The sequence below is a fragment of the Mytilus edulis genome, chromosome 3 (genome assembly GCF_963676685.1).
Source record: "Mytilus edulis chromosome 3, xbMytEdul2.2, whole genome shotgun sequence".
Taxonomy (NCBI): Eukaryota; Metazoa; Mollusca; class Bivalvia; order Mytilida; family Mytilidae; genus Mytilus; species Mytilus edulis.
In genome coordinates this window covers 67,799,332-67,811,489 of record NC_092346.1, presented here as the reverse complement: position 1 = coordinate 67,811,489, position 12,158 = coordinate 67,799,332, and the positions used below count along the sequence as shown (strand labels likewise).

Genomic DNA, 12,158 nt, shown 5'->3' with positions numbered 1-12,158 from the left:
TATTTCCTATTGGCGCCGAATGTATAAATAGCTTAATAGATTCTATAAATCATATAAGGGATGACAACTTTATAATACATAGGTGTATTTGTATGAATATCGGTGAAAACTTTAATAATGAGTTATTCAGACACTTTTATCGTTGTCAGTTTATTTTCGATTTATGAGTTTGACTGTCCCTCTGGTATCTTTCGTCCCTCTTTTATATTATTTATTATGGCATTCCTTTTTTTTATGAGTTGTATGTGATTCGACATCAAATTATGGAGGAAAATTAATTTGATTTATGTAAAAATACTTAAATACATGTAAAAAATGGAACTACATAATGAAAACTACCTAAATGAATAGAAAACACAGATAAACTATTCAGATAAATTGTCTATAATATGCCTCTTTGTGCTATTTAGTTACATATATGTTTGTTTTTATAGTGATTTAGATTATACACAATGTTGATTGCTGTACCCCTTTTTTGACACTTTACCTATTATTTAGATATATGCAGATGTGCGTGTTTGTTTTGTTTATACATCGTTGTCAATATAATGAAATTTGATGCAAATTTCATACAAGTGAGAGGTTTATCTAGCTATAAAACCAGATTAAATCCACCATTTAACATACTTAGATCAACGAACTGAATTATTGGTTATCCAAATGACACCCTTGCAAATTGCAAGGAGAATATATGTACATGACGATATTGAAATTAATATTTGCACACTACTTAGAGGTAATTAAACAGCTGTCTCCGCACTCATTTCGTCGATACGACAATGTTTCACTTGTTGCCAGTGATAATTGCTATAATGCGACCAAATACAGTCAGTGATGATAACTTTAAAAGGTGCACGATGTCAATGTTTTCTTCAAATTTCTTAGTACGATTTAATTGAAACAAGGACATTGAGTATCGATCTAAATCTTTTAAAACTGCATCTACATGAACATATAGCATGAACACAAATATGCTCATTTTAAAATATCTCTTACCTGCTGTCTTTGACTTTTTGGTTAAATATGAAAAAATATATATATTGTTCAAATTGACACAACATCAGACAAACTGTAAAAAAAAAAAGATTTTTGATATCAGTTTTACATTTGTCGATGGAAAAAACTTCAAATTAAGTATTTTCTTCTCTGTTTCTATAACTTTTTTTTTATTGATTTATGAATATGTTCCTAATTTTCTTTTTCTGTGTTTTGCCTGGATAATCATAATTTTTTTTCATTTGGGTTATGGACATATAAAGGACAGATAGTCGTGTTAAAAGATCACCTGGTAACATTTCAACAATCGGACAAAGTGTAGGAAGTTTCAAACTTTATTTTTTTCAATTTAAACGATCTTATTGTCATGATTATATAGTTGTTCAAATAGGTTTATTTCAACAATAAGGAGGATCACTATGCACCAATTTACATTTGGTTCGTGTAGTCAAGATATTGAAATCATATCTATCGATCCTAATTTAATTATGATGACATACTTACATAGCCCCTGTTGCATTCCTTAAAATCAGAGAGGAAATCATTTATTGTGAAATGGACAGGATATTACAGAAAGATGTAAATATCAAATAAGGAATTTTACTTTTTTGAAGTTATAGATGAACCAATAAATTTCTACGTAATTTTTCATTTTGTTTAAACAATTGTCGAAAAGAAATGTTTTCCCGTTTCTAAGTAAATAAGGTGAATGATTCGATGAACTTAGCTGTAGACAATATTTTGACTGTTAGTAATGCAGATTTTATGTTTAGTTGCGGAATACACGTAAAACATTCAACAGAAAGTACAAATGTTCTTTCGAGAAATACTTTTCGGCCTTCTAATGACATACTTAGTTTGCGGTGAGTATGATTTTTGTCTCATTCTTTTAAACATTTGTGTGTTGGCATTGACCCATATTCACTGCTTGTATCAGATAAAGTGTATGTTTAGTAAATTAGAAGTTGTATATAAATGAAGGCAACAATAGTATACCGCTGTTCGAAAGTCATAAATCGATTGAGAGAAAACAAATCCAGGTAACAAACTATAACTACGGTAAACACCTCAACTATAAGAGGAAAACAACAAAACATCCGAAACACTGAAGTGCAACAAAAACAAAACTGCAATGCAACACACGGAGAAACGAATTAAAAGATAATAACTGCCATTTTCCTGACTTGTTACATGACATTCTGATAAAAAAATATATGAATCAACTTAAAATTTGTTTTTGTAGTTTTGGATTCGTAACAGTGATTATATCATATCTATTTTTTTTTTATCAATGACAGAAGTGAAATTTCGTAACGATTACGATTCCCAAAACCCCCAAATTGGCGTATTAATTAACTATGAATACAAGTAACCTCTACACATATTTTCATATATTCTATGTTAGAGGAATCCTGATTTATAATGGAGTTCATAATTGTCATACTTGAAACATTTTACTTTATCAGATTTTCACTCAATTAGCTCAAAATTGACCATAAATAAATTTGGTTATTCTCATGCCCCTTTCGTTCATTAAGATTCTCGCATGTTAATGCACATATACACACACAGCTTTTCTGATGACGGTAAATACAGAAAAACGCTTCGGAAGCAACAAATTTATAAGTGTTTTTCGCTCTTTCTTTGCATTGTAAAAAAAACCCAGTCTGCTTTAAAATAAAAGTAAAACTGACACCATAATTTTTTTATTTTGTTTAATTTTGTTCTCCGTGATTTCCAAATTTGTAAGCAAAGGTGTAATGGATATAGAGCACTGCATATGGAAAAGCTGTCGGTGAACCAAAGTACGGGAAGACAATAATTACGTAGCAGTACATTTTGAAGACTTGGAGGCATAAAGAAAACCTATGTACAAGTGTACTTTTACCATTTTCCGCATTTAAACATAGTACATCTTTTCATTAAAATCAAAGTATCAAATGACTTAAATGAAGGGTTGTGGTTTACAAGGAAATGATTTTACCCTATCTTCAATTTCTGTGTAGTGTTTAGTCGACCATATTTTTCCTTACATCTTGACTAATGTATTTCTTGTCAAATCGTAAGTATCCTTTTATTAACGACTTTTGACCTTTTGACCTGTCGTCAAGTCTTAGCAAACACCCATGAATCAATGTTCTAAATAGTTAAAACGTAAGAAGATTGCTAATTGTTGTGGACAACTCTCTACTAGAGACAAAATGACATAGAAGGGAACAATTATTAATCACAAAAACGCACAAGGCAAAGCCAGCTATGTAATAAGTCCACGACATATAAAAAAGTGAAACCATTCAAATAAAAAACGGCATTATTTATTCAATACAATTAACAAAAAAAAACAAAATAACGAACATGGACAAACGACAACCATTGAATGATATGTTACTGGCCTGGGAACGGTACATAAAAACGTGCGCTCAACCTCCCTTAACCTTGGTGTTATAGCACAATTAAAGAACAAATCTGAAAATTGGTTGCAGGGATCAGAAAATCAATCATTCGATACGAAGCACGAATAAACCGACTAAAATTAAATCAAAAGTCACAACGCACCGATATAAAAGAGGCGAAAGATACCAGAGGGAAGTCAAACTCATAGATCGAAAATAAACTGACAAAGCCATGGCCAAAAAAAAAAGACTAACAGTCAAATAAAAGTACACGACACAACATCAAAAACTAAAGAATAAGCAATACGAACCCCACCAAACACTGGGATTGATTCAGGTGCCCCGGAAGGGTAAACAGATCCTGCTCCACATATGGCATCCGTCGTGTTGCTCGTGATAGTACAAACCAGGTAAACAGTCTAATTTGGAAGGTCACATTCGTGAAAGGGGAAGGGGATTATAGTTGTGACATAAGAAACATATCCGATATCATCTGTGAAACGGTTTTTCCTTAACGGTAAACCAACTCGTGATGGCGTCCGTAAAATTTACGAAGGGATGATTTCAACTTCACCATTTGGAACTCTTGGTTTAATAGCTTCTGTTTGAGCAGGAACCCTCTATCAAGAAAATCTTGATAGGAAGACAAGCCCGGGAATATCGTATCAATTGGGAGATATATATTCCGTATACAGGCGCTGCTGGAATGTTGCTTTAAAAAAATAAACAGTTCACAATGGGGAAGCTGAAATCTACGGAAGCGTATTAGCGCCACACATTTTTTTTACTATCTTTGCGTTATAACGCAAACCTTTGCGATATAACGCAAACCTTTGCGTTATAACGCAAACCTTTGCATTGTAACGAAAACATTTGCGTTATTACGCAAACCTTTGCGTTATAACGCAAATATCTTGATTTCAATTATTCATTAAGTTCTGTATATATGTCCGTCTGTCATTCATTTCGGATGTGATATACTAGTAGATAAAAAAGAAACACACAAACAAGGCCAAATCATTATAATAAATATGCATAGGAATAATGGAATACTTGAAGTGTAATTATACATAAATTAAGACTGATTTGTGCATCAGAAAAGTATATAATTTAACAAGAAAATAGATATAGTTTAGTATATAGTTATATTCAAATTGAAAGATCAAAAATAATGTCATACAATTGCAAAACCTCCAAGTCAAGTAGACAAAATGATCTTTCTGCTTTAAAATGAATTATTAAAAAGGAAACATTTTTTTTAAATCTCAGAATATGATCAAGATTTTTTGATAGAAAGTCAATGAATTTTCATTTCAATATAATGAAGTATTTGTAAGATGCTTGGGTAGCAATTTGAATAGAGAGAACATAATTTTATTAATAAAACATCTTCATTCTATACATTTATTGCCAAAGGGTAGCTTGTTTGAATCTAACATACTTTACACAGTTCTCAAACGAGAGCTTACTTTGGAATTATATTTATATTCGGTTATAGCTATATTAGCAGGGTTGAATTTTTTCTTCGGTATAACCTCAATATACTCGATTTTCAACATGAATATCGTTTTTGGGGGCCTTTATAGTTTGTTGTTCAGTATGAGCCAATGCTCCGTGTGGAAGACCATACTTCGGCCTATGGTGGTTTACTTTTACGAATACTGACTTAGATGGAGAGTTTTCTTATTGGCACTTATACCACATCTTCTTATATTATTCTGCTCATTATTAGTCAATGATCTAATTATTCAAGCATTTTACTTTGCAATGACTACAAAGGTGATAACTTTTAATATATACAGCCTCCTCCATAAATAACTACTGTTTCCTTTGAATCTTAAATAAGAAATAAAATAAAACAAATGTTTGCGTTATACAAATGTTTGCGTTATAACGCAAAGGTTTGTGTTATATCGCAAAGGTTTGCGTTGTAACGTAGACATAGGAAGAAGAAAAAATGTGTGGCGCTAAATACGCTTCCGTAGAAATAATATATTTTGTCGTAAAGTTTTGTTTTCAATGCATCCAACCCTCATTGTCAATTTCTAGATGTAAGTCAAGATATGAGGCAGACGTAACTGTATCTTATATATTCTTTATCTCTAGTTCGATGGGATCGATGCGTTCAACACAGTCACCAAATTTTAAATTATTTAGTGAGAGAACATCATCTTTATAGCGGAGAGTAAAGTTAAAGGATATTACAAACTACTTATCTTTCTTCATAAGCAGTTTCTGTATGAAGTCAGCCTCATAATAATAAGGAAATTAATCGACATGAAGAGGGCACAATTGTTTCCCATTGGAATGCCGTTGGTCAGTTGAAAACACATCCTCAAACGTAACAAATGTGTGGCCAATCAAGAAATCAAGCATCTTGATAATGTCAGTTTCAGACAATTTTTTCTTTGAATCAGATTGATTCTTTACACAGTAGGATTTATCCCTTCTTAAGACAATCTACGTTGGTCATTCTTTTTTTATATAATAGTTCTCACAGTTAATTTTAAGCTAGTCGAAGCTAATTTCAAATAATATATAAATCATGTTTTCTCAGACTGAAAGGGTTTGTTTGTTCATAAAAAGTTGGGTCATAATGAGTCTGGTGTTTTATGAAAATAGGGTTGTTAAGAAATACTATAATAACAGAGACATGTAATTCAATTGTATTCCATGTTTCTAATAATGACAAGTTACTTTTGTCAACAAAAAATACCAAAATTATTATCCGTAATGGCCTTTTTAAAGTTTATTAATTCAATTTTAGTAAATGGCACTATAATACACATTGAAAATGGTACTTCTACGAAGATTGTATGTGGGACTGATGAATATCTCCGTATCTCCAAGAATGTAACTGTATGTACCGGGACACCACAGTCCGTTTACAGAACTTGTGAAGGTCTCCAAGAGTGTATTGTAAACAATTCATGTGAACATAGCATACCTTTTAAATTTCAGTGTACAGGTAGGCCTCAAACCTAGCAGCAAAATAATATAAAGCGTTTCACTTTTTTAAAGATTAGAACAATTTTGTTGAACATTCTCGTTTTCTAGTATTTTCTAGATTTTGATATCGTTTCGGTTGGTTACTAGACTATTACGTAACTAATTTCTTTGACATAAATTCTAATAGGATATATAAATACTGTTGGTCGACGATCAAAAATAAATCCTGGTAAAATACATATGATGTACTAGTGCTGTATCAGATTGAACTTTTGTGAAGAAAAAATTGAAATTAAACTTTGATTTCAATTATTATTGCACGTCACATTTAGGGACTTTCACATAAAACGCATATCCACGCATATAATATTGATAAAATTGAAAATGGAAATGGGGAGTGTGTCAAAGAGACAACAACCCGACCATAGAACAGACAACAGCAGAAGGTTACCAACAGGTCTTCAATGCAGCGAGAAATTCCCGCACCCGGAGGCGTCCTTTAGCTGGCCCCTAAACCAATATTTATACTAGTTCAGTGATAATGAACGCCATACTTAACTCCAAATTGTACACAAGAAATTAAAATTAAAAATAATACAAGACTAACAAAGGCCAGAGGCTCCTGACTTGGGACAGGCGCAAAAATGTCGCGGGGTTAAACATGTTTATAAGATCTCAACCATCCCCTATTCATCTAGCCAATGTAGAAAAGTAAACGCATTACAATACGCACATTAAAATTCAGTTCAAGAGTAACAACAGACTACTAGAAGTTAACTGACATGCCAGCTCCAGACTTCAATTAAACTGATTGAATGATTATGTCTTCATCATATTAATATCAGGCACAATCCTTCCCGTTAGGGGTTTAGTATCATACCATCATAACATATATGAGAAGAACATAACCCGTGTCATGCCAACAACTGGTTTTTAAATAAATGTCAAAACCCTATAAATGAATCAATATTAACGCCGAAATATCCAATCTTTAATGACCTGACAACAGTATCGTCTATTTAAAGGTTTTGTCAGCTTCTGAGGTGAATACTGACATTTTTGTGCTTTATAAAGAATATTTCCATAAAATATTGGATGTGAAATACCTGAACGTATAAAAAGTCTGCATGTTGAGCTATATTTACAAATGATGTCCTTATACCGATGATAAAATTTAGTAAATTTTTTTACTAGTTTGTGATATCGAAAACCCTGGTGTAATAATTTTCCAGTAATACATAAATTTCTCTCGTTAAAATCTAAAACATTGTTACATACACGAGCGAATCGCACAAGTTGAGATATATAAACACCGTAAGATGGTGACAAGGGAACGTCACCATCTTAAAATAGATAATTAACGATAGGAAATGAAAAATCGTCTCTTTTATCATAAATTTTAGTATTAAGCTTTCCGTTAATGATAAAAATATCAAGATCGAGGACAGGGCAGTGGTCATTGTTAGTATTAGCTTTATTTAAAGTAAGTTCAACAGGATACATTTCTTTAGTATACATACTGAAGTCGTCATTATTGAGAGCCAAAATATCATCCAAATATCTAAAAGTATTATTAAATTTGTGTATAAGATGTTGTTTCGATGGGTCTTTGCTGATTTTTGTCATAAATTGTAACTCATAGCAATACAGAAACAGGTCAGCAATAAGTGGTGCACAGTTAGTCCCCATTGGAATTCCGATAACCTGACGATATACGGAATCTCCAAAGCTAACACAAATGTTATCTAGTAAAAATTTCAGATATAGTATCAAAGCATGTCCAATTGACATAGTTTTTTTTGTTTATTGCTACTAAAAAATGACCTAAAAGAGTTTGAACAGATATATTCACATTTTGACTTTTTAAATGGCCATTTAATTAGGTGTGTGAATTTTTTCTTAATGGGAATGTGAGGTAATGTTGTATATAGTGTAGAAAAATCAAAACTTTGAACAGATTCAAAATCATCAATATAAGCATGCAATTTATCAAGTACTTCCAACGAGTTCTTGACACTCCAAAAGTAATTAACTTATTAGGCCTTATTTGAACAATTCATTATCAGGTTTTTGATGGTACCAAGTGTACTGGTAAGAAGAATAGTCAATTTAGTAGTGCATACATTTTTCATAAATTCAAAATAAAACTGTCATGGTCCAATGTAATTAACAAAATTTTGCGAACATTTCATCTTAAAGATCCATGTTTATAATTTGATCAACTTTTACCCCTCATGCATTCTTTTTTTTTTTTTAAATCAATTCATCATATTCTCCCTCTATATATACATAGTTGCAAGGTGGGAAGCTATATACAAATCCAGTACATCTCTTCAAGGCATATTCAAAATGTCAGACAGCGGTATTATGAAACCCGAAGGAATACCTATCCGTAATGTTCAAGAATATACAACACACTCCTGGAGGAGCTGGAAACGTAAGAATGTTTACCTGGTAAGTACGACCAATAAGGGATCAATAAAAAGTTGAAGTTAATATGGTATGAATGACAGGTCCTGCTACTCATTTAGTTTTAAAATATGTATCTATATATATAGTTGATAGGAAAACAAGTTATTGCAACAATTTATCCCTTTCCCCTTTGCGGTATAGGTGCTTTGTAAGGGAATAAATCTGCTCTTTTTCGAAATTTACAAGGGTGTCTTTTATGTGAGATATGGCTCTCTCTAATCACGGGTCAGCCACGTATCGTCCCCTTCCGATGGACTATCGTCGTTTCTCAAGACTATACTGGCAAATGGTGTCAAGGAAGAGCCGAAGTCCATGACATTTTTCTCCCCGCAACGGGGATCGAACCAGGAACCTTTGTGTTAGTAGTCCGATGGGCTATTCACTAAACCTGATTCTCATTTGTCCAGATTTCTGTAAATAAACCGTGTGTCTTGAAATCTGGACTTAACACTACAGCCAAATTTGATGAAACCTTTACCATCACCTACTCAGCTTTGTCAATACTGTTTAAGATAAAACACTTACCACTCGAACAACAATAGGTTTTACAAAAAGCAAGCACACGCCTATCTTCTTTTTCGTGTGTTTCCATGTTATCTCAGGTTAAGGGAGGTTTGGGTGCCCGAAAACATGTTCAATTCTTCCATTATCTGTATGTACCTTTCCCAAATTCAAGTATTATACCACATCTTCTTATCTTTATAATGACATCTTTTGGCTTATCAGAGCCTTTTTACACGCTGAAGCATATTTACGCATGGCTGGTGATGCACCCATAACAGGAGATTTGCTATATGAACATTACTGAGTTACCCATGAATCAATTATGTGTTTTTAAAGTAAATAGTGTGTGCAAGAAGATGATATTATGAAATTATCATCATATTTATCAATCTATCAATTGAAACTCTCCATGGCAAATTTTACTTCCAAACCATGCTATGAGTCAAAATGTTACAATCGGGAAAATTAAATGATCTATTACAGTAAAAATCAGGCGACAAGCAAGTGATCTAAAAGATAAAGACTGCAAAAACATGTCGATAGTGAGGTGTAACAAAATACATCGTATGTGTCAGGCAATTTGTGACGGTACCGTAATACATTTTAAAAGTGTTTGGATGGTGTTTTTATGGAGCTTTGAATTGATGTTTTCCTCAGATCTCTTTCTTTTTTAAAACAGAATACCGAATTAACAATGATTTCATTTTCAAAAGTTGAGAGGATGTTATCGTGATACTATAAAGAGAAGCTTTGAATTTTAGGTAAATGTGACATTCTTCAGACAGGATAAAGTAAAGCAGGTTTATGTTTTTCGAAAAAGCGCGACCAAGTTTGCCACATTTCACTCAGATAAACTTCTACGTGAATCTCGTCGAGGATTAGCAATTCAGAATAACACGAGGTAAATATATTTTTTTAAAACAACAATACAAATATTTTATTAGAAAATAGATTTCACATATACAAAGATAAAGTTAAAATAGTAATAAAAATTGACATTATTTTAATTTCTCGATAACTTTCGTATAATTACATCATGCGTATATTCTCTTTTCTTCTTTAATATTTGAGTTTGTTTTGTTCTTATAGTTACCGTAATTGGTGTGTTTTATCCAACATGTTAATAGTAGCCACACCGAGCAATGGACAGAATACTATTTTTTGTGTACAAGTTATTGGAACCTCAGGTTTATCCTTTATCAGTCAAGACGATCTGGGTAAGTGTTAAAGGGAGATTACAGCTTTTACATTAATGCTAGCAAGACAAATCTTTGTTTGGCTTGCTTGCTTTGTGTGTATCAATGTTTGCTCAAGCATGGCAATTAAGATAGGCGGGGCTTCAGCTTGTATACATCATACTTAAATTTTATTGGACGTTACGTTTTAGGTTTAGGACACTTAATTTTAAAACATCACATGACAAATATTACCATGTTTGAGCAAACATTGATACAAACAAAGCAAACAAGCCAAACAAAGATTTGTCTTGCTAGCATTAATGTAAAAGCTGTAATTGATTTTGTTATCTGGCATGTTAATGAAAAATGAAATATAACACGAAAATTAAAAGTAGAATATATGAAATCCATCGGAAAATGATTTTAAATTTTCCCAGACCGTTATCTTACTGTTTACACATTTGTTTTTATTGTAACGAAATCATGTAATGTCACGTTTTTTTCAGAATGACACATGAATTTCAGAATCATATCATACGATAAAATATTTAATATTCCAATTTTTGCTATATATCAATTCAAAAAACAGGTAATTCTAATCTGGATCAGGCAAGATACGATCTTTATGTTTCAGGAAATTCTAAGTCGAATATATATCCAGATTCAGTTGTTGTGTCTTTTCTGACTAAAAGTAAGTATAAAAATTAAAAGTGATTTAGAAATTGAAATACAAATAATTTTAAAAGAAATTTATCTTAAAAAATAAAACTGCTTGGTAAAACTGCCAATGATTCCAACGTGCCATTTTAGAAGCATGAAATAAGCTGTGCATGTAGTAATTTTGAGTAATGAATGGATACCCGATATCCGTTGTTTTTTCTAATAAGTTACATTTTTGTGATTTGAGTGCAAATAACTGAGACAAAAGTAATGGGAATTTTTTTTTAAGCTAGAAAGTAATATTACAAAAGTACTTAAGTCCGAGCAAAATTCAAAAAAGGAAAGTCGTTAATCAAATGGCAAGATCAAAATCTCAAACACATCAAACGATGGATAACAACTGCCATATTCCTGACTTCTCATGTATCCCTTTACTTCTTATGTCTGCATTAAAACCCTTGTATTTGCATACCACAAATAAGTGTTATACAACCACAGGCAATGCCCCCAACGTAATAATGGACAACAAATGTCATATTCATGTAGGTGGTCCTACAAAATATATTTAAAGTTTGTCACGATTGAAATCCGCCAAAATTATGAGTGCTTACACCTTCAATACTGATCATTTGTTCGTTTCCTGTCTAACATGAAAAGACTTGAGTTATAATGCAAAATGTGAATGAACGCCTAGACATCTCTGTACACATATCCGTTGGTTTACTATCTCATTAATACTTACCCTCAAATACATTTGCCCATACCTGTCCTGGTAACAGTTAATATATATGTTTCGGTTCACACATACGAATTATCGGTATTTCTGTGATTTTTTATTTATTATCTTAATTTATTTTTTCAACAAGGAAATCCACACAGTACTCCTACCAAAGATTCCATAACAAATCCATGTACCAGATTGAATCCCCAATCAGAACAGTTCTACACTAATGTGACTATTTGGAAAGGGCTCGAAGCAAGCAAGTAAACTAATGATTTAAAATTA

The 12,158-nt window shown here is 32.1% G+C and overlaps 1 protein-coding gene across 1 annotated transcript; it reads left to right on the top strand.

Annotated features, from left to right (window-relative positions):
- The first annotated feature begins 6,162 nt into the window (after window positions 1-6,162).
- LOC139515401 (uncharacterized) lies at window positions 6,163-12,140 on the top strand. Its single transcript, XM_071304972.1, has 6 exons — window positions 6,163-6,357; window positions 8,632-8,792; window positions 10,076-10,215; window positions 10,404-10,531; window positions 11,127-11,183; window positions 12,019-12,140. The coding sequence occupies exons 2-6, from the start codon at window positions 8,688-8,690 to the stop codon at window positions 12,138-12,140; spliced, it is 552 nt and encodes a 183-aa protein (XP_071161073.1). The 5' UTR covers window positions 6,163-6,357; window positions 8,632-8,687.
- The last annotated feature ends 18 nt before the right edge of the window (window positions 12,141-12,158 follow it).